Source organism: Bolinopsis microptera, chromosome 10, assembly GCF_026151205.1.
Source record: "Bolinopsis microptera isolate Bmic1 chromosome 10, MBARI_Bmic_1.0, whole genome shotgun sequence".
NCBI classification, from domain to species: Eukaryota; Metazoa; Ctenophora; class Tentaculata; order Lobata; family Bolinopsidae; genus Bolinopsis; species Bolinopsis microptera.
Window position 1 is genome coordinate 9,831,631 of NC_087081.1, and position 26,621 is coordinate 9,858,251.

A 26,621-nucleotide genomic window follows, 5' to 3' on the forward strand; every position below is an offset into this window, starting at 1 on the left:
GGAATAAGCCTAGCACGTGTATCTCAGGTATCATGAAAGTTGGTAGGCAATAAAGTAGTAACCGCTAGAAACATGTTAGTAAACATGTTAGTAAACATGTTAGTTAGTCAGGTTTGTAGAGCTGGTAAAATCAAACGAACACCACAACCGTACAGCACCAAGTAACTACACCAGTACAAACGAACAGCTGCTTTATACTTTTATACAACACAACAAGCAGCACCAAGTAACTACACCAGTACAAACGAACAGCTGCTTTATACAACACAACAAACAGCACCAAGTAACTACACCAGTACAAACGAACAGCTGCACTATACAACACAACAAACAGCACCAAGTAACTACACCAGTGCAAACGAACAGCTGCACTATACAACACAACAAGCAGCACCAAGTAACTACACCAGTACAAACGAACAGCTGCACTATACAACACAACAAACAGCACCAAGTAACTACACCAGTACAAACGAACAGCTGCACTATACAGTATACACCACAACCGTACATAGCAGCGTTAAACCCTCATCAACAACAAAGAATAAACTGTGTGGGGTCACGTGATGTGATGATTATACCTTCGTAGTTCGTAATGCTGGACTGCAAACTCGCCAACTTGCAGTATTCGTCATGTCTAAATATTTTCGTCGGAATATTTGAGAAGAATGAGAAGACATTAAGATGATATTAAGAAGATAATGAGGACACTACAAAGATATCAAGCAGCTAAAAATAACAAAAGGAGGATAAAATGAAGCGTGTTTTACATATTGCTGCGTGATGAGCTCACAGTTACACACAAAAGATGACTAACTAATAATATCATACATTATGCAAACTGAAACTGGCAGTATATTAATTTATGTACGTAAATTAAGATTGTTACAAAATTATAAAGTCAATATCAAGCAGGCTGTCTGCATGACGTTGCATGTGAATTTTGTAGAGAAATTTTCTGAGCATGAAAAAATCTTAGAATTAGAGGTTTATGAGTCAATATAAGGCAGTATTAGTCAATGTATGAGTGAATATTCAATATGAGTCAGTATGAGCATAAATTAGAAGCGCTACCCCATAGAACAGGGCGTTGTGTAATTGTTGTCGCTATAGAACAGTACGTTATGTAATTGTTGTCGCTACTTTTTGTTTTAGCAAAGAGCATGGTTAAGTTTCAATGCCTCTATTTTATTCAGAATTATGAAAATTATTTCGATGCTTCTTTGTTATAATTTCATGTTCCTGTTCATGATTTACACGAGGAAACAATGAGATGTTGGACAACACAGCAGAGCTATTTTTCTTTAAGAACATTACATCACTGTTGATATTTAATACTGTAATAGTCTGTACACAGTACTCTAAGCAAAATGCGTTATTATTTACCTAGTTTTACTACCCTCTAATGTACAGTACAGTAGCATACAATGCTTTTAGAGTTACCCTTTTCATCTCATTAGTCCTCCAAAATGCCCATTAAATACCTCCACTGTTTACACTTTACCACTGTGTGTTGAAAATCACAAAAACAAACCTTGTTACGCAACGGCTGCAATTTAATTTCCCCCAGACGAACTCTGCATATTGCATTAAAAGCCATGTTATCAAGGCTTGCAGCTGTATTATATTGTATAATAGTGTGTAATGTGTATTTAATTTAAAGCTTATATTCAAAAGTGCTTTTGAGGAATGTTAGAAATCGGTCTAGTCTAATTCCAAAAGATGAACTGACTATCTATATCCCTCATAATTTATCAATTATTTTAAGTCTGATAATGATTTCTGTCTGGTCCTCACAAGCCCACAAGAAATATACGATATAGTTCAAGAGAACAAGACAGTAGCTGAATAGTGAATGTCAAGCATTAGAGAAGAAGTAGAGACACAAAAACAGAAAGATGTTTTAAGGAGCCTATACGCCACCATCAATTAACACCTGGCGAAGAAAAGAAACCTGTGTGATGCACTGTGCACTGTGCACTGTGCACTGTGATACTGTGCACTGTGCACTGTGGTAGACATACTGACGATACACAGGGGACATTTCACCCCCTCACATTATAAACAAAGCTTTTTAAAGGCTAATGAATAGCTTGTATATATATTAGGGTCATGGTTGGTTACAGAGGAAATAGAGTAGAGAATAGAGTGATGAGTTGTAGAAAAAGTTAAAGGCAGTGTTGGTGAGTGAAAGATCGTGCTCTACCAATTGTGGTGGATCAAATGTAATACACCCAACCCCAGGTGGCACAAATGCCAGCCTAAATAGTCAGTAAGTGGTCAGGTTACACCCGTGAAGTAACAGGTAAACCTGTCCTCCTCGCAGTAAGTGTGTACTAATGGCTGGTAATCTAGACACCATCTGTTACTTAACGTGTTACTGGTAGGGTAATGAGAATCTAGCGGAGCAACACTTACATTAACGTCTTACCAAATACATATTATATTATGTATTATGTAATAATAATAAATTAAAGTTTAATAACACCACTATTAAGATACTCACCAGTGTTTAATCAAAACATCCCAGAAATGTACTTGAATAAAAGGTAAGGACTGGAAACTACTACATTATAATATACTATAATATACTACAATATAGTACACTATACTACACTATAGTACACTATGTGCTACTACACACCTTAACTAACGTATTGTCTACCTACCCGGTAACACTAACGTCTAGCTTGATACACAGGCTACTGGATAACCTGAGGGATTAGTTTACTGATGTACTGAGGGTATGATGTTCTTATATTGTTAGTGGTGCAAAGTTATATTATCCTCTAACAAAGCAACAAATGTCATATCCCTTACTCCTGACTATAACTACTACAGCTGTTGCAATGGTTATCATCTTTAAAACTCCCTTACTCCTGACTATAACTACTACAGCTGTTGCTATGGTTATCATCTTTAAAACTCCCTTACTCCTGACTATAACTACTACAGCTGTTGCAATGGTTATCATCTTTAAAACTCCCTTACTCCTGACTATAACTACTACAGCTGTTGCTATGGTTATCATCTTTAAAACTCCCTGACTATAACTACTACAGCTGTTGCAATGGTTATCATCTTTAAAACTCCCTTACTCCTGACTATAACTACTACAGCTGTTGCAATGGTTATCATCTTTAAAACTCCCTTACTCCTGACTATAACTACTACAGCTGTTGCAATGGTTATCATCTTTAAAACTCCCTTACTCCTGACTATAACTACTACAGCTGTTGCAATGGTTATCATCTTTAAAACTCCCTTACTCCTGGCTAGGCTCTAACTTCTTGTTGTATAAGGACTATTACTACTAGGTTCCGTACAGGCTCAACCCTACACCCATGTCAATATGTTCATTATAGGGTAAGGCACGTAATTTTGTCAGGGTACCTAATTTTGTCATTTTGCTCTGAAAAACTGCCTCGGCTCGGAATTTCAGCTTGAAAGAAAAGGTTTGTGTATAAAAAGAAAGCTTAGACTTTGCTGAAACTGCTCCTACAAAGTTTAAGTTTCTAGCTCTTTTGCATCTGTGTCAAAAATGAAGGCGAAACTGTTAACCCGAAAAATAAATAAGATCCTTAAAGTTTTCTTAAGGAATTTTCAAAATTTTGATTTATTGCTATTTCAAAAGTAATTGAGCTAGCTTCATGCCATTGCATATTTCAAATATCTTCTACAGCAGAAGTATACGTACAAATTTTCAAGTCTCTAGCGCAATTATTGTTAGAGTTACAGAGGGTGACAAAATTAGGTTCGATTTTGCCAAAAGTACCTAATTTTGTCAAAAAAATCGACCTTTCTCAAATTTCTTGTAAATCACAGATTGTGTTGAAAATGGCCTTATACAACTATTCTGAAGTTTTTTTGCCCATAGGATATGTATAAGGCACTTATAATAGCATTTAAACACTTATAATAGCATATTTTCGCCGAGAAATATACTGTAATTCTGGGTTTTAAAGAGCTATTGGTAAATATAGTTTCGTGAATCAGTAACCAATATTGATTCATGCTTCATAGAAAGTTTTCAAGATGCCAGTGGTTTCAGGGGCATTTGGGGGCTATTTTCTAAGATTAGATACCCAAAAAGTGTCATCTTTTCATCAAGCTACAAAACTATGAAAACATCATATCTTTGGGATTTTTGAGGTCAATGTTGGTAAAAAAGCGCTCGAATGATGCATCCAGGTAGTCTAAAATACCGAGAAACGGTTACTTTTTGCACAATCTTCAAGTGACAAAATTAGGTTCGGGGTGACAAAATTAAGTAAAGTCACCTAATTTTGTCATTTTTTCAAAATAATTTTTTTGAACATCTTCAACCCCAGCAATTTCGATCATTTTTGTGTTAGAACTTGCCTAGACTGTCTACTATAACATGGTGGAGGTTTCATCTAAATCGGAATTTCAGACGAGGTTAAAACCCATGGTTTATATCAGGCAGTCGGAAAATTACCAAAAATGACAAAATTATGTGCTTTACCCTATGCAAGCCTCTTGATTATATAATTATATGAGGACTGAGGAGTGTTTCCAAATGAATGACAATCAGTGCCGCAGGTCGACTGTCGCATGATCAGAGAGGTATATGATAGGGTGTTTGTCTGAAATTAATAAGGAAAGTTTACGCTAACAAAGTTACAATGTTGGTTGTCACAATATGACAAAAGGAACATTGAATCAGTGCAGATATAATTCTAGAGCGCCCAATAACTGTAATATTATCTACGTAACTAATTTACTGTTCACTTGGATTCACTAATCTTGGTATTTGCTGATCATGTATTGTGATTTGAAAGTCCACTCAGGCGTACCTAATTGATTGATTATAAATGTACGATACTGAGGCCAGTGATTTTATACGTAAAAGTGTAATATTGATTAACATTACGTGTCATATTTTGAGAATTATGGATTGCCATGGAGCTAGTCACCACAGTTAACCTAATAATACACACATTAGTAATGTGACATTACTCTTATAGTCTAGACAACCTGGGTGTAGTTGTAATGCTCACATTGTATAAGTGTTACTTAACACTAGGAATTAATATAGTGAATTGTGTAAAATCCCTTTTAATATTGATAAGCTATATTGGGTCTCGCTCTTCTCTTATATTATCTTGTACGACATTGTAGGGTTTCTGGATTTAAGATCAGTGTTAAAACTGAAATATGATAAGTGTTGCTCGATAAATTATAACATGCTAGCTTTGTTTAAAAGCACTCTCGGGATTTGGGTAAGTAAAAGTTCCGTAACATTTCACCCAGTGTCTAACGTAATAGTAACGTAATAGTAACGTAATAGTAACGTAATATTAATAGTGTATGCCGACAGTTCTTGAGTCGGGTATATATAGTACACATGGGAATTAATTTAAACCCACGCAAATTATAATATTAATATGTATGATATTCACGTAAATAATCCAAATATATGTTAGGTCAGTATTGTATTGTATTGTCAGTATTGTCTGTATTGTATTGTCAGTATTGTCAGTATTGAGGTCAGTATCATAAATGTGCAGTAAAGACGATTACTGTGCTAATTGTTATAGTGTTATACATAAACAGGGTAAATATCAAATAATTGTGCAATAATCTCCATTCTCCAATGTATATTCTCCATAGTACCAGCTGTTTTGTGTGTATTTACTGTAAAATACCTAGCACAAGGTGCACTAATGATACCTGCATCATCCTGAACGATTGCGGAGTGTAACGGTGTGATTTAAGTGCTAAATGTAAATCTAAATGTAAATCTCCCAGCTGCAATCCCGACTAATGCCTCCTTTAATAAGGCGTAACTCCTACATGTTTATTACTAAGTATAACGACATATCTGTCAACGATCAAGTAACTATTCTCCTTCAATTACTCTGGCCTGGAGAGTGAAGAACAAGCGGAAAGAGTTAGAAACACAATAAATCAGGGTTCAAACTTGAACAGTTTAGATAGACTCTAGTAAAGCATAAGCACATATATGTTATAACAAGAGAGTTTAGCACAATAAATCATTTGAATAGTTTAAATAGCAAACTCTAGGTAGACTCTACTACAGGTCGTGTTACAAAGGTATGTTCGGTGAGGGTATAGGGTTTCTAGTTTACGTAATTCTACCCCTAGGTTATGCTGTGGTACTGTTGCCATGGCAACATGATTCCCCTTACATACATAGTTCTGTAAACGGGTGTTAACAGAATAATATTACGATTACTCTATTTTCACTGGATGTTCTACTGAGGAATGGGAAGGAATGTTCATATTTCAAGAGTCTGATTAGATGTTTTAATGATGCTTGCAAATTCGTGTAAATACTGTCTCGGTACTACTAGATGTTTTGCAGTGATCTGATTATATCAGTATAAGTTGTAAGTTTGAAGGTGAGTTAAGTAGAATGTAACACTTTACTTTAGTAATATTAAGTAGAGCTAGTATGTACTTTAGTAATGGCTAGTAGAGTAAGTAGAGTAAGTATCTGAAGTAGACCCTGAAGTAGACCCAGCACCAGTCACTACAGTGTAACTATAACACTCATAAGTATCTTTATCACTAATTACACTATCACGTTGCTAACCAACGTTATAACACTTTAAATTTAGACCTCGTACTTCAAAGTAATGCTATTTACTAGTAGTTAGTACACTCCTCAGCTTGCCACGAGTCAGTTAAATAAATGGAACTTTGCAAGTCTATATATTTTATCTTTTAACATATTGCCTGATTAATCATCACATTTATAATTTATCAGTCATATAGAGATTAGGAGTTATTAAGTATTTTGTGCTACTTTTTTACATTAATTTTGTATCTATAATCTTAAACAATAATTGTCTGTCTGTCTGTCTGTCTGTCTGTCTGTCTGTCTGTCTGTCTGTCTGTCTGTCTGTCTGTCTGTCTGTCTGTCTGTCTGTCTGTCTGTCTGTCTGTCTGTCTGTCTGTCTGTCTGTCTGTCTGTCTGTCTGTCTGTCTGTCTGTCTGTCTGTCTGTCTGTCTGTCTGTCTGTCTGTCTGTCTGTCTGTCTGTCTGTCTGTCTGTCTGTCTGTCTGTCTGTCTGTCTGTCTGTCTGTCTGTCTGTCTGTCTGTCTGTCTGTCTGTCTGTCTGTCTGTCTGTCTGTCTGTCTGTCTGTCTGTCTGTCTGTGCGTGTAATTTCCGAGCGGCTTAATCAAGAGAAGAAAATGGTAAGAGCTATGGGACTGGTTTTTTCGGTATAGTTTCGACAAAACTCTGACGAAGCCAAATGAAACAGTTAAATATTCTGCCCCTAAAGTACAGGTTTGATTACCATGATCTCAAGTTCTTTCATTCCCTAGTGCATCAATACCACCCTTGCACCACTCTGCCTCATAACCTTACTTTCTTCTCCGGGTCAAGCCGACTGAGAAGCTCACATCTTGATCACTTATCAGTAATATCTTCAATTCCACCTGGCTCAGCTATATCTAAATCTTACTTTTATCGAGCTCATCTCACTTGGAACCGACTTCCTCTTTCCCTTCGAGAGATTATCAGACCAGGTGTGTTTAAAACAGAACTTATTAAACACATCTGGAAGGAACATGTTTGTACTGCATCTGTAGATATTGGCCCTAGTTCAGATCCTGACAATTCTTTTTCTCCTGACTACGGGTAGTGTATTTCTCTATTATTTTTGTTTTTATTTTTTTTGAGGTACTCATCACGCATTTTTGCTTTATTCGGATACAATTTTGATTTAGTCTTTTATATTCGATTATTTTCAAAATTTTATCTTTAAACTTCATTCCATTGGAAATATTACAAATTAGCCAATTGTAATTGAGAATTTTTGGGTTGTGGCAATTATTTTTAAAAACCTAGAAATTCCTCCTAAGGTCACAGCCCCAGCTCAAGATTTATGCGAGATTGCGAGCCGGACTCATCGCACAAAATTTGTAAATAAATGAGGAAACAGAAAAAGTTTAACTTAAAAGTTGAGGGAATTAGGAACTTAACATGTATTTTATACTCTTAACGTGTATTTTATCACTTGTTTATAGCGTGAAAACTTCGACGTAACGCGCGCGAGATTTTTGCCAGATTTTTGCGAGTTTCGTTTAAATCTCATAGCTAGGCTCACAATATCGTGAGATTCTCCGCGAGATTTCGGCACCCTCTTTCAGCACTACATATTCGGTCGCGCGCTTGCATTTTCATCGCTTTTCAGCGTGTTTATTCACTGTACTGTCTAAGTCTTAAAGGATACTAGTTGTTATAAGATCAAGATTCACAGTGGTTACTATAGTTACCATGGTTACCATTAAAGGAGGTACTATTCCTGGCTATATTCTTTCTCAGAATATACTTGATACTGCCATAGGCATAGTGAATATTTCTTCATTAAAAGTTTGAGAAAGGGTCTCTTCAACTGGAGAACTGACTTATTAATCCTAGCAGGTAATTAACTCTGGATCCTCATCACATTGATTCCATTCTAAATTCTAGCCATAAACAAAACAAACATTACCAGATAACTCCGTTTACAATAATTTGACATGTTCCAGTGTGAACGAGGCCTTCCCCGGACAAATCCTTAAATGCCGGTCTTCTCAGTCTCTTAGTTCTCTAGATGAAGTACGAACAGTATAATCTATCGGATAACGTATATTACAAGGTGCTCTGATGATAATTTTAGTAAAATAATTAATAATTGCCAAAAGAATGACCGCTGACGAGACTCGAACCCGAGTCAACTGCTTGACGAGCGCGCCCTCAACCATCGTGCTACGTGAGGCTTACCATAATTACAATATGTAACACAATATAATTCATGAAAATACGCACGTAAATTTTTCGTTATTTATGGATCCAATAACAGTGACATACTTTTCGCTTACAAAGGGACTCGCGAAATCTTTTTAAATAGAAAATAATTTGTGGGGCAAGAAATCTTGCAGGCTGGAGGGGGGGGGGGGGGTGGGGAGTACATTTCGTGAAAATCGCACTTCTAGTGTCAAAATCCAATCTCATCGCACTTTTTTTAGAATCTTGATAGGGGGTCACAGCTCTTATTATTTGCCCATTTTTCTCCTTCTGCACTTGGGGCCCAATGTAATTGCTCGACTTTTCATCAGGTCTCTCGAGGCCTTTTGTTTGGTTATTTGGGTGTATTGGTGTCCCCTGATTGTTATCATCGCTGAACACTTGTCAAGGCATTTCTTGGTTTCTCTAGTCCATTTTTAGAAATTCTATACAACATTGATATTGTAATAAATTCTGATTGAAAGATTTCAAAAAATAAAATAAAATAAAGGTTTTTTAAATCGGTCGGTGGTAAGTGGTTTAAAGGACCAGTTAACTGAAAAATTTGTAGTCTCCAATTTGGCTAAGATTTAAATCAGCTGTGACAAACTGGTAAAGAATCGTATCGCCGAAAGAACCAACTCTCTAGCGTACGTGTAACGCGTGTTATTGCAATAATAAGCTGTGGCCGCGTGACGTCATAAAGTCCCTCAGTGCGCGCTTGCATAGCGTAATACAATGCACAAATGTTTATCATCGTCAATAAAACACGTGTTACTCACTCAAATTTTAGAGTTATGACTATTTCCCTAGTTCTACAAAATCCTTATAGTTTTGGCTATCACCCTAACTATATGAATAGCTGATTGGATGTACAGTGCTCACGTCAGGATTTTAAACAGTGACATAAGTTCTTGAACAGTGGCGGGTGAATGTACGGTTAGAAAGTCTCTGCTATTACAAGTTATGTCATATGTGATAATTTTGGATTGTTTTCATTGCTTCATTACAAACGAAGGGAGACTGTACCGATTATTTTTCCCCAGTACATGAAACTAATACACAAAACAATGTGCTATATATTAAATATAGCTGATAAGAGTGTAACTCTGTAATATAATATTACAGTTGTTCGGAAGAATGCGAGCAGTCGAATGGTTCGCTGTCCTAAAAGACATAGTTCCGAGAGCAATTATATTTTTAGCATAGCGAAATTTCTTACTATACTTTAATCCACACGTGCCAGACAGTACAGGAGACAAGAAGTCTGGCTATTTTACGGCCGTTCCCATGGGACCATTAGTAGAAGTAGCTCCTATCAGAACGGTGCCGTGGGAACCGAAAAATACCCGGTCTACTAAATACTGATTGGACTGTACAGTGTGCGGAGTGTTTTGAATTTGACTTACCTAGTTATCGTCCTACTTGTATGATCATAAAATTAAATACCAAGTGCAAACGTGTTCAGTCAATCGACCCACTGAACAACTATAGAATTTCCAAGACCCTATTATTCTTTGGCCATATATATTACGGCACGATCGATTCTTAGATGGCTAAACTACAAACGTTAATCTATACAATTCTTAAACTATGAGATAGCACTTTAATCTAAAAATACACTTTTTATATTACTCCTGATTTTTACATTTCAATTTTCACGTAAAACATTGTAGCCATAGGTTGATCATGGACACTGACAGCTTAATTTTAGATAATAATGATTTATGAGTTTCTCTAAAGTTAACTCTAAACTTGTGTAGTCTAGTCATTTATGGACATTTATGGAATTGAACCTGCAAATTTTCGTGTACTCCCGAAATTTTGCAAAGACCTTCCCAAAAGTATGAATAAACGATTTTCGGTTGGAGACATATTGACCACGCCGATATTGACCCAATAACGTAACCGACCCTTTGCTTCTGAAGGTCGTGGAGACTTCAAAATAGGCTTAAACGAAGCCGCATATGCAAGTTTATATAGGAGTTATTCAGCAACACATGGCCTAAAATCCTTACTTTTCGAGAAATTCGCCAAAAACCATTTTGGGCGTGGTGCTGAGCCCATTTTCGATAGGATCGTGATAGAGTCTTTAAACAGGGTGCAAAAGAACCGCATTTAGCATATTAATATATGACTTACGAAGAAACAGATGCCTTAAAGTGCTTACTTTTTCAGTTATTGGCGAAAAACTGATTTCCGGTTCCAGAAATCATGCAAAAATATGGGTATCTCGTAAATTGGGCTATGAAGGCCCTACAGATTTTTGAATGGATGCAAATTGTGCAGAATGGCCATGTTTATATACAACTTATGAAGCAACATGTACCCTAAAACACTTACTTTTCGAGTTATTTGGGGGAGAAACATTGTATTATGTCCATTTTTACCTGTAAAATACAGTCTCACGAGCTGCTCTGTGCGCGCAAGGGACTTTATGACGTCATCGCCAAAATAATACAAACGCTAATTACACGCGTTAGAGAGCAGTTAGAGATTTAGGAATTTCGACTCGTTGCTCAGTTTGCTATTTGTCACAATCTGTCAAAATATGAGGATAACTTTTTTTTCAGTTAACTGGTCCTTTAATTAATGGTTTTGTACCACAAATGTGACATAAAATGGCTCTCTTTTTCTCCCTCCTCGCTCTCTCTCCCATTACTGCATATTATGTAGCTGCATATGTAGCGTTGGTACATGAATCATAATTAGGTTAGCCGCGTAAGATTCACTGTCATGTTAAACTATACGCTTATTAGAGGAGGGGGCTCTCATTGCGGTCTGTTTGGACTGTAGAAAGAGTTCATACTTTCATATGACAATGTTATGCGTGTTTGAAAAAATATAGTAGGCGGGTTTATACTTTGCATTTCAACTGCGATAGTGAAGTCCCGGCCGTAGGCACGGGTAACACTAGTAATACATATTTGAAGTAAACATTGGCCAGTAAGCAAAGCTGGTCCCCAATAACTATGTCCATGCGTGGCCTGGTCTGAGTCTTCTTTTTCATTTCATAACTTACCCTATATCACTATATGACATTCATTAGGTCATTAGAGTGAAGTCTTTACGAAACTTAAAATCTCATAGATCATTATACGTGGAAATCTCAAATTCAGCTTCTCGAGCTCAGAATAAAGTTCAAAGGGTCAGAACCAGACTTCTGGTCTTCTGTAAAAGTGTTTTGCCATTGAATTGACAAATACTCTTTAAAAATATATAGTTTGCCCTATGGCCTGTATAGTTTGCTTTTCATGACATGCGCACTTACGAATTTTAACCCTACTATTTCAGAACGGACTGCCAAGTGCTGATAATCCCTACGTTATAAACGGAGACTTTGTGGATAGAGGCCCTGCTAGTGTGGAGGTTCTTATTTTCATTTCTATATTTTCTAGTTGTAATTCCCATTATTCGAGTTACTGCTACTAATTTACTCGCATTTTTTCCTCAACTTTAGGTGAAATGGGCATGGGTACCGATGTGCGTTGGTGATAGGTTCATAATTCAATAAATTGGGTAGATTCTGATAAATTGAATTATTTGTGTTTACTTTTAGAATTTTGGGAATATTGTTTTCAGTCACTTAACCATTCAGTGACGTAATATGAATATTGAATAAGGATTTAACCAGCTTTTAACTAGCTTTACTCTAAAAACTTTTGTAAAAATGGACAAAGACTATTTGTCTGTAATTTCATGATTTAGGGCATATTCGGCCATCCAATATGTTCGTCTGTAAATTGTTGGACTGCGAAATTTCTGAAAATGCCATAAAAAGCACAGAAGACATCTAAATACCTTGAATCGACATTTTGACCAAAACTTTGACAGCCACTTTGATACGTAGTCCAAATAATTAAAGTTGGATCCCCGTTTGCTGGTCTGCGTTGACTGATGTTTTTCTAATCGAACCCTAATGAGACACTTAAAAGTTAGCGATTTTGACAACTCGCAGGTTTTGTGTTTCAATATCACTTGCTCATGGTCGAGGTGTATCGAGACTGTTCCAGGGAAAGATGGTAGAATATTGATAGTGGTAAAACTGATTGTCTGTGGCATTTACGAGGGCGTTATTCTTGTAAGATACAGCAACTAAAGACAGTAACAGTGTTTAGTGTTGCTGTGCAAGTCTAACAAGCAAGCCATCTTACGCGTACGGTTGAAAATGTCTTGTATATTGCAGTAAAACTATGTACCCTATTTACTGCAAACCCCAATTATTGCGGTAGACCTTGGTTTTAATGAAATGAACTAAAAAAGTAAACATTGTACAACACATGACGCACTGTAATCAAGCAACAAATTCTCTAAAGAAAGTAACGTGTAGATTAAAAGAGATATTTGGATGTTAGAACTAACACAACAACCTCACTATAATGCTGCTGTGTAATACTGTAGCACTACATAGCACTGTATAATATTAATAATGCTGTCAGGAATCTTGTCATCTACTCAACAGAACATTTAATCTAGAAGTTTAAGTGAATCTTATCGAGAGGTTGGTTGGCGAGGGACCTCGTGGTAGAATGTAAAAAAGCGTCACAAGGCTGCCACACTCTACTCGAATGAACTTTAGGTCTGACAGATTTTGTCTCGAAATCTGGAGGTCATACCTTATAGAGTATAGAGTATAATAGCCCCATGTACATAATAAATGATGTTCTCAAACTGTTCTAGAGTTATTAACACTGATAACTTGGTCGCCCTTTTTTCGGGGGGGGGGGGGGGGGGGGATCGTACGGTATTAAGTGTATGACCCCCCCCCCCCCCCCCCCCGCTCTTTTGGGACACCCTGCACATATAAACATCCAAATATTGTGTTTTCGCCCATATAAAAATAACATTTATTTTAAGGGTGTTAGTCTGGGCTGATTACGTAATATTATAATAATTACACTAATATTATAATAATATTACCCAATCCAATATATGAGATTGCTATCGCTTATTTTACACATATTTATGACTAAAATGCAACTGTACATATTATATTAGCAACTAAGTTGCTAAGCAACAGTACATTTTAGCAACTGAGCAACTCGACATTTCGTTTCATTTTGTCGCACCATCAATTATATCTATGGTATTGTGCTCGGTCAATTTTTTTGGAAAATTGTAAAAAAGAATAGCCAGAGCAAAAACACCCGTATTAATTTCCTTCATAACTTACAATTTTACAGGTGTCTATTCTGTTGTTTATTCTCTGTCTCCTCTACCCAAATTCCTTCCTCCTCAACCGTGGCAATCACGAGGATGTTATTATGAACAAAAGATACGGCTTTACTACAGGTATGTACTAGTGTCTTTTATTTGTTTGTTAGTTTTTTTGTGCGTCTGTCCTTGAGTTGATTACTATATACAATTGTTTTAGTTTGTACATGTAATTTTTTTTTAGTTTGTACATGGTGAATTCGTATTGTGTACATTCATTGCTCAGATAATATATTGCTCATTAATTTTGGTAGTAGAAGTTCATTCCACATTCAAAATGTCTACGAATAGAGATTAAACCAATTATACCAAACATTTCCATTTCTCTCAACACTGATCCTGCCAAATTTAAGGTGTCTGGAACATTTTATCCATACTAACAAAATCCAGAAAATGTAATGGTTTAAATTTAATGATGAGCTGTTTGTGCTTGACATGAGGTGTAACTCGTTTTTTAAAACATTTTCTGTTAATATTTCTATCTAATTATTTATTCAATAATAGCCATGTGGCACGCTGCAACTAAATTATTCGAGATTCTTCTCGACTTGATGTCAATTTATTATCGGAGAAAAAGACGATTTATCAAGGAGCAACCTTACATTCTACCTATTACTCATTTCTCAAGATGTCCACTACATGAAGTTGCTCTACCACTTTGACTTATGTCCCTTAAGCGCTTTTAACTACCGTTCACCAAACCTTGACTACGGCTTTGTTAACAAGGTTTGGCCGGTAGAGGGTCCGCAGTAGTCCCATTACCTTAGTATTGCTGTACAACTACTACATGATTATTTATTCATTCATTATAAATACCAATGCTGTTTTTTAGAATATTTTCTGCAGACATTCCAATCTAACTAACTTAATATCTCCAGCTCTACACTAACCAGGTAAACTTATAGACAAACCAGATAATATAATAATAATATGTAACCGCGCAATCATCCCCCAGTAATTGCTCACAAATACACGGCGTGTAGCGACAATTGTTATAATGCAGCTCTCATCATCACTGATTAACAAGATCAGCCCTATTTAGGTTGTGCAGTATAATATCGGCTCATCTCTCGTATAGTCAGTTAAATATCCCTATTTTATTATTGATATGTTGGACGAGCTGTGCCTTATAACCAGGAACGTACCAAGTAACAGGTATTGTTAGAATACGAAATAAAGTTTTGATATCACCAAAGTAAGACCACTCTGGATAACAAGACAGAACAGCTGCTCTGGTTCATAATGGGAATCAGGGATAGTGCGCCTGTAACAGTGTGCTTAAGTTGTTACACATAGATAATACTCTAATAGGTATAAGACACAGTGTGCCTAATGCCTAATAATATAATGCCTATATAAACTAAGTCGCAAGTTTGATACTGAACATTGTAGATAGTGTTTATGCTATGGGGGGATATAGATGTGACGTGTATAATGTGCATTGTCCTTTGCATTGGTTCAATAAAGTTGCGCCACAACTATACTTTACACAGCATTTAAAAAGTAATTTAGTATAATTGTTTATTACATCAGGTTTTAGAGTATAGTAAGAGCGTGATGATAAATATAGCAGAGCGTGGCTCTGTCTTCCGAGAAGAGGGTAAATTAGTTGGATAAAGTGCACGTGCATGACGCGCACGTGCACGTGCATTACTTTTGGGAAGGAGGTGGCAGTAAACTGTGTTCATTAGCTGTAATGATTTTACAATTTAGCTGTAATGATTTTACAATTAAGCTGTAATGATTTTACAATTTGGCTTTAATCATTTTACAATTTAATTGATTAAAAGATTAGCGAAAATGGTCGGCGTGATAGGCCAGTTAATTGTATATCCGGGCTTTTTTAATTGATGATCAGTCTTATTAAAAGAAATCACGCTCTTACAGTCTATCTAAAACGTTAGAACGTTTATTGAACGCATCTTAGATTTATAAATTCATAAAGCAATATATTTTAATCGTGCTGTAAATAAGACAGTGCCAAACAATCTGTTCCTCAATCTCAAATAACCACCACTAATTTCCTATCTACGATATAAACGATAATTAATTGTTCCTCTCTTATCAAATCTTAACAGCGAACAAGTCAAACTAATTTAACTAAATTACGAAAATGCTCTGAGTTTCTCAAGATTAAGACCGGGATATTACCCACTTTACCATCTAGAAATTTCTCAACTTTACCCGTCAGAATTAAGAATGATACTTAATAACTTAAAGATGTAAATTTGTGAGTGGGTATGATTATCCGGGCAGTGTGGAAACTTCCATTCTCTTTCACAAAGTATGCACTACTCCGTTCACAAAGTATGCACTACTCGTTCACAAAGTATGCACTACTCGTTCACAAAGTATGCACTACTCCTTCACAAAGTATGCACTACTCCTTCACAAAGTATGCACTACTCCTTCACAAAGTATGCACTACTCCTTCACAAAGTATGCACTACTCCTTCACAAAGTATGCATTACTCCTTCATAAAGTATGCACTACTCCTTCACAAAGTATGCACTACTCCTCCACAAAGTATGCACTACTCCTTCATAAAATATGCTGATTGCTAAACAATCTGACAATATCGCACACGCACGTCATGATCTCATGTCCTCACAGCCAACTTGCGCAAAACGATTAGTTAATAGTTCCTTTGAGCACACATAGTAATAGGTTGTTGGAGTTTATGTACGTTACATTTTTACTGAAAAAGTTCCGCCTAAAAGCAATCTCCGTGACGAATCACAGTTACTTTCAAGTATTTGTATCTGTAAGTACTAACCATCAAAGGTGTGTAACTTAACTTATGCGGTTAGTAACAAATGATCGGCCTGATAGTCTATACTAATACTATTTTACACCATTGTAACCTTTGTAGGAATAAAATAAATGGTTTAGAATTTTAAACCGGTTGTCGTGGCGCCTTGAGAGCAAATCAAGAATCATTACCGAACGGTGCAAGGTTAAAACGGTTAAGTCCTAAATATTTAGACTATCTAAATCACACTCTTGGTAAATGGTACAGTTTAATTAAGCTATTCAGTTAATTAAATGTAGTGATTGGTACAACGTTTACGTAACGTCTTGAACTCTAGGTTGAAAAATAGAGAGTTCAAGACATTACGTAATAAATAAATAATAAAAATCGGACGAAGTCAATTCAAAGTCATATATAATATATATATTATATGATTCAAGTCTAAGCTGACACAGTCACAGAGCGAAGAAATTGTGGTTGCGACTTACGAAAGCACCTGTTGTGCAATTTATAAAACAAAAGAAAACAGGCACAGCTTTTATATGATGTGTATAAGTGAATTATTGGTGGAATGATATGTTGATAAGTTGACATTATCGCTGTGTATTTTTAAGTGTAGCGTAGAATAATATGCAATGTACACCTTACTAATTTTTTTTAAATTTACCAAATATTCCTCATATTTCTTAAAATATTAGCGCCACGCTTAGTTAACTGCATCGCGCAACAACCCTTTGTATTATCTAATTTAGTATCTATAAAACGTTTTTTTAAATTTTTCGCTCTTTTTAAACACTACCCTAATTCAATCATAGCAAACTACTGAAACTTCACCAAATTTACAACCTGCTCAAATGAACAGTTCATTCCTCATTAATTATTTAATTAATTAATTAATTTCAGAACTGGTAAAGAAGTACGGTTTGCTAAAATGAACAGTTCATTCCTCATTAATTAATTAATTAATTAATTAATTACAGAGCTGGTAAAGAAGTACGGTCTGCTCAAATTAACAGTTCATTCCTCATTAATTAATTAATTAATTAATTTCAGAGCTGGTAAAGAAGTACGGTCTGCTCGCCAACAGGATCTCAAAAGGATTTGAAGGAGTGTTCAGAGTGCTACCTCTGGTAACTGTGGTAGATAACAGTGTGCTGATCTGTCACGGTGGTGTGTCAGATATTACTGACTTGAATTATATCAACGATATACCTCGACATAAGGTATGTGAAACACAAGGATTTGTTTTTTACGGGTTTAGTGGTAAGTTTAAATTGTGAGATTGACAGATATTTAATTCATGTTAATGGGGTATAATTTGAGTATGATATTATATAGATATCTAGTGCAGATATGTACCGTGCTTATAAGCAGTTGACACTGAAGATGAACTGTGGTTAGGTGATGAATTTGATTCATGATTGTTCAACTATGTACAACAAGTAGACGATCAGCGAATCTCATGATTCTGTATCAAACACTTACAAACATCTCCATTATAATTATATCTTCAATCTATATTTCAATGAAATTGTAAGGAGCAACCTCTGAACTGTCAATCACACCACCTATCGCTCTACTCCAACTGGTCTAGTGTATTATATAATATCACCAAGATGAAATTTAAAATGAATGACTTTCCCTGGACAGGAGTCATTAAAATCGTATAATTCAGTTCAACGTCCTGACTGACTGATCTTCAAAGTGCTTAAAATCTGAATGAATGACATGCTCTCAGTGTCATGCAGTTTCCAGGAAATCTAGCACGGTACCTGGTACCGGAATACGGTACCTGGTACCATTAGGTTCCTGGTCTATCCAGTTGAACCATCTCCCACTACTCTATTATTAAAATATTGTACAGTAAGTCTTGCAGGTAACACTCGTATTCACACTCAAAATTGAGTTTCGTCAGTTCCCGATACGAGATTGGGACGGGTTCTATAAACAAACAAACAAGTCTTTGATTCTAGAACTTGTCTCTAAAATACGGACTAACGGACAATTTCCTAAGTTTAACCAGTAAGTCAGTATTACTAGTTACTACCCTATTAACTACACTACTAATATTACTGCATCACTTTGTTCATTTATTCCACGTAAAATGGGGGCTAATATTGAAAATTAACTGATCCCGTAATAAGTTGGTCCGGGATCAGTAAGTTCAGTGGTACATTTCTTACTGTGCCACTTATAAAATTAATCGGTGCATCCACAAATGTGCTGACTGCTGGTACAATCCGGGTGAATATCTGCAAATTTCTCACTATTATTATACTAGTCAATTATACTTACAAATAGCCAATACTTCCAACTTCAATTTAAACCCGATAATACATAAGATACCTAGATACACTGTACAGTGTACTGCAATCTTAATAAATATATCATACCACTGCAATCTCAATGAATATATCTTACCACTCTAACAGTGTCCAGCCACAACTGTAATGGTACGAGTTAGAGCGTGACAAGTTACTGTGACATGTGACAAGTTACTGTGACATGTGACCAGTTAGCGCTATACCTTTACAGGTTAATGTGACAATTTAGTGTGGCTCGTGCTGTTTGTAAGTGTGAATCTTGATCAGATTCGCGCGCAGAAGACCAGTTGTTAATGTTAATGTTAATGGTGGACAGCATTTCCTGTCACTTCCTATTAGATAATTTGTTAATAAGTATATAATTACAGCTGTATTAGAGGGAGGCTATTGTATTGAAGCACTGAGGATGTAGTTACCATACTAGTTCATATCATCATCATCACCGTGTGTAGTTCCCATCATCATTATCGTGCGTGTACACATTTACTGTACCATGCTTACACACTTACATAATTAGTACACTGTACATTTGTACAAATATATGCACAATGTACTGTAATATGCACAGTGAGTTCCTGGTTGTTTCTAACTGAGCAAGTTTAAATTGAACCCTGAGGATTCGTCCACTTCTAGATTGTTCTAAGTTCCCCCAGGAAATCACGGCTTATTGATGCACACTCTGTGTTGGAACAAATTATGATTAAAAATATATTTGTTTCAACGTGCAAAATCATAGCTCGGATTTTACCCTCCCAGTTAAAATAATTACTGCAGAGAAGTTATTTTATCTGTATGATGTTAACTAATCGGTAGACTTAATAACCGACCTGCATTATTACGGTATGTGTGTTATTGGTATTAAGAAATACCGATATTTAAAAATGTGAGAATTCATTAAGTTATGCGTGTTATTTGCATTAAGATATTAGAGAATTCATTAAGATATGCAGCAGGGAATTTACGTAAAAAGACTCTCGGTGGTCGTAGCAAAACATGGTATATCATGTACCTGTAATACCCCCTAATTGTATTATTTAACGTGCGTAAAAGTCTGTACACACTAAACATTTGTCTTATATATCCTGTGAATTCTGAATGTAAGGTTTCGATGGCACGAATCTGAAGTTGCTATTTATACAACTTCTGTCTAGTGAAATTGACAAAAAGTCATAGAAAATTAAACTAAACACAAAGAGAGACAAAAGTTAAAGAGTGAGCTGTATTTCGTGTTACAACTTACATTTATACAATAATCTTCAGTAGAGTTTTTTTTTCAAGTTCATTAGCCAATTCCACTCTATTCGATTAATTAAAATTGTTATCTTTTACAGTGGTAAAGATAACGAACTATTCTCTCTGAAACACAATGACTAAAACAGTTAATTGACTTAATTTCTCAAGTTCTAAAAGACAGGTTCGACCGGGGATTGAACCCGGGACCTTCTGCGTGTAAAGCAGACGTGATAACCACTACACCACCGAACCGAATATAAAACTTTGCTTTAAATTAGAATTCAACACAAGAGATCTAGAAGTTCAACTTCGCTGAACTTCGGGTCACTTGCTGGACATAAGATATAATCTAACTAATAATCCCAGAATGTGTGTCTGTCTGTCTGTTTGTAATTTCCGAGCGGCTTAATCAAGAAAACGGTAAGAGTTGCGGGACTGATTTTTTCGGTAAAGTGCCGACAAAACTCTGACGAAGTTAAATGATAAAGGTTTTATAAATCGGTCGTTGGTAGGTGGTTTAATTGATGGTTTTGTACCACAAATGTTACATAATATGGCTTGAGCAGAACGGTAAGAGTTACGGGGCTCGCATATATATATGTAGCTGCATAATTAGTGTAATTGAGTTACCCGGGTAAGATTCGCTGTCTATACTATAATCTTATTAGGGGAGGGGGCACTGTTTGGACTGCAGAGAGAGAGTTCATACTTTCATACGACAATGCTATGCGTGTTCACAAATATGATAGGCGGGTGTGGTGTTAAGGGTTAATTTCTATTGATTATTGTTTCAGATACTATTACTATTGTTTAAGATACCATTGGATACGTGAGGGCACTCCGAATAGAATTGCTCACCTAATGCGGGTTCTGACTCAACGGGTAAATGCTCCTACCCTTTTTAACTGCGGCAGTGAAATCCCGGCCGAAGGCCGGATTACACTAGTCCTTATATAATATGTGTGGGAAAAAATAAAAAAGGATTGCTAGATCAGAGCGGTAGACGCACTCAAGTTCAACACGCACTCTAGTTCGACACGAGCTGTAGTGTTTTCCACTTGTCTCATGCTGTTCAACTATGTGTGAATGTAATCTTTATAATCCATATTTATGAACATTTAATTGACCTCATACTCAATTGTAAGTTAGCAGAATTGTAGATTTAGCGGCGGGATAAAAGACTATCGTGGTAACCCGTACTCCGTTTTATAGATCTAGATTGTAGAGTACGCATTATAAATACAGGGTGAGTTGAAAATAGTGTGTGGAAAGTAAAAATCGATAATTTTTTTTATGAAGGAGCAAATTTTGAAAGGTGAATTGCTATCAGTTCATAAACTTTACATATTTCATTCTTGCCTCTCATTTGATTCTAACTCATAATTTGGTTGATTTTTGGCAGTTTTCCAAAAATCTTAAATTCGTCCTAATGGGGTTCTCAAATCGTGTGCCCTGAAAATCGAGTCTAAAAATCTATATTATTCTCCTACATTTTTAAAGCAATCACCCTGAAACTTTCAGGATATGCACAGTGGGCTACCATGCTAGCATAGGCCTAAAATCGACTTTCTTAAATTTCTTTGAAAATAAGCTTTCCTTATTGTAAAACGCTAGCCCGATTTCATGCAAAAAACCGTAATTAAAAACTTTGCAAGATGCCAAAATGGCGTCGCGTGAAAAAATAGCATTTTTCACTGTCAAGAAATTTTGCCTTTTTTAGCCAAAAATTGCCTAATATTTATTATTTTGGGCTAAAATGCTTGATCAAGGCAGTTTTTAATAATTGAAATACAGTATAGTACTTAAGAATACTCAGCCATCTAAAAAAAACTGTGTGACTTTAACATTTTCACCTGATTTTTGACCGCGCCTTTTTTATGGCGTGTATTTTAGGCAATTTTTGGGGTATTTAACGACAAAAATCGTTGTTGGTTTGCAATAGTTCGGTAAAATGCATGGTATCATCAGAAAGCTTAGACAATTCCCTATCAGATGCAATAAGAATCACTTTGGGCAGTTTTGGGCAACTCTGTTTACAAAATTAAGAAACTCAAAAATTGGGTAAAATTTGCTGCATTTTTAGATAATTTATGAGCTCAATTTTGCTATTAAATTGACATATTTTAGTTATTCTCCATGTTTGTGGCATTTTTTGCACCCTAGACCAGATGCATATGGATGAAAAATCAAAATATCACAATTATTATAGTTAAAATTGATAAAAATCCAAAAAATCGTGATTTTAAACGAAATTTTTGAAAATAACAGGAACAATTTTGGTGTTTCAGAAAATTTTGGTCATATAAATAGGCACAACTTTTGTTCTGATCAATATTTTTTCATAATTCAAAAAGATTTGAGTTCCTAAGATAGCTGTCCTTCGTTTACAGTTCATAAAAGAGCTTTAAAATTGATTAAACCTCTAAAAAAACAACTTTTCCTGGGATCAGCCTCCTATTTTTGTACTACAAGATTGCTCAAAATCGGCCCAAAATTTTTTTCTGAGACATTTTCGGCCCTGTAAATGATTGGAATCGTATTTTTGTACCCAAATTACCTTAGAAACAAAGTTAGGGGCATGTGTGATGGTCTAAAATACCCTATGCTAGCATGACCCCCACTCACAGCCCACTGTGATATGTTCTAGGGATCATTTAAAAGAGATGAGCCAGACAAAATTTTGAGATAGGCCTTTTAAAAAATTTTATTCGATTTTGAAAATCGTCGACCTCAAAAAATCATCAAAAAACGAGGTCCAAGATTTTCAAAATAGAATACAAAGTCGGCTATAGACAATTGTCTTACACGTTATCAATATGTCCTAGCTAATAAAGGACGATGGGTTGAGCAAATTATTAATTGTTAAGTATTTTAATTGTATTATTATTAAAAGTATATATTTTCATTACCTAAATATGCAAAAATTAAGTGGACATTTCATTTGTCAAAAAAATTAGAGCCATTTACTTTCCACACACTATTTTCAACTCAACCTGTATCTACCACATACCGCACTTTATATTATCACAAATGACTAGTAACCGAGTACCAGTCTAGAGATTTGGCTGCAAAACCGGAAACAGTCGGATATCAATCTATTTTCCTGTTAGCTAGATCAGAACCGAGTGGCAAACAGGACAATTTTTGTAAAGCACTAGTACTTCTAGTACTCTAATTTCACGTACTCTAGTTCGACAAGCACTATAGGTCGACAACTTAAGTTCGCCAGATATCACCCCTGTCGAACTTCGGTACGTGTCGAACTAGAGTCCAAGTAGCGTGCTATAGTTCGACAAATAGTTTCTGCTTGTGATCCAACGGCTATTGCCGGGTCCTCATCATAGGATTACAGGGTCCAATGGCAGATACAACTATTTTCTGACATCTAGTAACCAGCGGTTAGAAATTCCAGAACCTTTCAGTATAGTTTTAAGATTATATAACAGCACGGATCAAGCCGTTTTAACGGTTTTTGTCAGCCTGAAGTTGTCATTCCACAGAATAATAATACCAGACAGTTTACCGTTGTCAAGTTATCCCAGATTGTTGACATTGTTTGTTGACATACCTAACATGTCTGGAAATATAACCCGGATTGTTTGCTGACATACCTAACATGTCTGAAAATATAACCCGGATTGTTTGTTGGCATACCTAACATGTCTGGAAATATAACCCAGATTGTTTGCTGACATACCTAACATGTCTGGAAATATAACCCAGATTGTTTGCTGACATACCTAACATGTCTGGAAATATAACCCAGATTGTTTGTTGACATACCTAACATGTCTGGAAATATAACCCGGATTGTTTGCTGACATACCTAACATGTCTGGAAATATAACCCGGATTGTTTGTTGATAATACTCATATCCCTAAACTGTCTGTACTATCGCTGTTAAGTAGGTTTGTGGGCGTCGGTAACTGAGAAATTGCACTGTGTTTCAACTTGTATTATTGTAGCGGGATAAGATATTATATTTTATTATTATAACATATGCCCTGACCAGTGACCTAGATGTTTAGCTATGAGAATACTTGTAGAGCGTCGGAGTCTAGGAATGCCAGGGAGTCTAGGAATGCCAGTATTAAACTGCTATTACGTCTGTATAAAGCGTTGAAATGATAACTTTGAAATGATAACTTTGAAATGATAACTTTGAAATGATAACGTTGAAATGATAACGTTGAAATGATAACGTTGAAATGATAACGTTGAAATGATAACGTTGAAATGATAACGTCAGTAATATAACTAATATTAATCTGAGCGGTGAGGGTGTGATTAAGTCAGTCATGAGGTGAATAAGGTTTGAAGTTTCTGAGAATCTGGTTTTGTAAATATTATATACTTTACCTTGCAGTGAAGGAAGGCTATTTCCTCGGAAAACTAGGTACAATGATCCGGGCCGTGTGAAAAACTTATAAATTAAGTATTTCTTCCTAATTCGCGATTGTCACTTTCATTATTGTGGGAAAATCACCCGATGATATGTAAAGAATGTAAGACTAAATCTAGCTGTAAAATTACAATTACTTTACATAGCATCTAGTGAGAATGGAACTTTTCTCATTATTCCCATGATCTAACGATGAACAATATCTTATATCAGTACACGATGGAAATATTAGAATATTGACATCTTGGAGGACATTAAATGGTGACACCTGAAATGAATTTGCTTATGAAGCGCTCTGACCATACTTATTAGCTTATTATCTCATCTTCTAATCATATTCTTAATCCAACAGTTTCTATAGCAAGCTTAGAGTGTGTGACCTTTGAAGAGACACCTTGCTTCAAGCCAATAGTGTTTCCACTTATTAAAGGTTGCGATTTTATAAGTTGGTGAAACCACACCTAGAATAAGTGAAACAACATTGGATCACTTAAAAGTGCAGCTTGGTTGTGGAATTGAGTGTCTCAAGTAGTGGATATAGCTGATTACTATAGTAGTGGGAGTTATACCAAGAATTATTAATTATAAGTCAAATTACAATTGTATCGACTATAAAATCTCAAAACAAGATTCGGAGACATATGGAGTGGTTTGAGTGGGTGCTCTAAATAAATTAACTTATCATCTATTCAGTATTCACTTATTAAATTGATTGCAAAATGTTCGTTGCTTTCAACCTTAGAACAAGATACATACCATGAATTCTACGCATATTTATTAATCTGTAACATTAATTACATTCCTCACAATTAACACTAGAACACTCACCACCTTAATAATCTAGGATTGAGTTTCTGAGTTAACCTCGTTAACCCCACCATATTATGACCCTGTCAGGGTTGTAACTGTTGGCAACATTCGACAAATCTTATTTCTAATATTATCAAATACACTTTTAATAGTGTTAAGTAACGCTGACAATTTGTCAGATAAAGCCAAAGGACAAATTAAATATCTCAAATGCTGAGGAACACTGAAAATAATGAACTATGAAATTTAATTTCTGTGCAATGTAATAAAGTCGAAAGTAACTATTGCTCTTTTCAGTATGCCTCAATTTTACGTCCTCCAACTAAAATTAATGATGACGGTGAAGACGAGATCGATCTTATTGAATGGAGACAGGTATGTTTCATTAATTATGATACACAATGTATTAATTATGATACATAATGTATTAATTATGATACATAATGCATTAATTATGATACATAATGTATTAATTATGGTGCTGGAATGCTTGTTAAAGTTAGATAAACTTAATACAATGTGTGACCTGTGTGGCCTTCCTTCAAATTGAGTTGCAAGTATCTGCATGTTAATTTATCAGATTCAATCACACACACACACACACACACACACACACACACACACATCATAATATGTCCACAGAAAGGTTAACTGTAGTAAATCTTATCAAAGACTAAAGGAACAGCCCTGAGCCCACAAAATAATAAAGGACGAAGGTGAAAGGCAGAAGGTAGATATGTAGATATGGCTGCTTCGTAAAGCACAAAGAGAAAGTTACAGCAGCACAGTAATGTATTAAAGCAAAGGACCGGGCTCCATCCAGATTCCTGTAGATGTTAATCTAATCTGAAATTTCATGATACACAACAGATCGGTCGGAATTATCATACTGGCATTGTCACACTTTTGACATTTTGTCAATGTAAACGTAGCGCGCATCGAGATTCTGCTGATGCGATGACTTTTTTAAACATTTACTGTGACATGAACTATAGATCGATCGACCTAAGCGCAGCGCGCATTGTAGGATTAAATTTTGAATTTCGCTGACTTTCACTATCTTTGACATGCACGAACTCGGATTTAAATTACCGCGTATGTACAACAACAATTTCTGGAC

At 35.7% G+C, this 26,621-nt stretch overlaps 1 protein-coding gene and 1 non-coding gene across 5 annotated transcripts in view; one reads left to right on the forward strand and one right to left on the reverse strand.

Moving 5' to 3' along the window:
• Nucleotides 1–26,621, forward strand: part of LOC134822471 (serine/threonine-protein phosphatase with EF-hands 2-like) — a 109,184-nt gene that overhangs the window by 77,670 nt on the left and 4,893 nt on the right. For all 4 annotated transcript variants that reach the window (XM_063833571.1, XM_063833570.1, XM_063833572.1 and 1 more), the window contains 4 exons: nucleotides 12,059–12,133; nucleotides 13,948–14,056; nucleotides 17,785–17,954; nucleotides 25,799–25,876. In XM_063833571.1, coding sequence (XP_063689641.1) covers nucleotides 12,059–12,133; nucleotides 13,948–14,056; nucleotides 17,785–17,954; nucleotides 25,799–25,876 — 432 coding nt within the window. The remainder of the gene's footprint in view (nucleotides 1–12,058; nucleotides 12,134–13,947; nucleotides 14,057–17,784; nucleotides 17,955–25,798; nucleotides 25,877–26,621) is intronic.
• Nucleotides 20,468–20,540, reverse strand: Trnav-uac (transfer RNA valine (anticodon UAC)). Its single transcript has one exon. It is a non-coding gene; the product is annotated as a tRNA-Val (tRNA).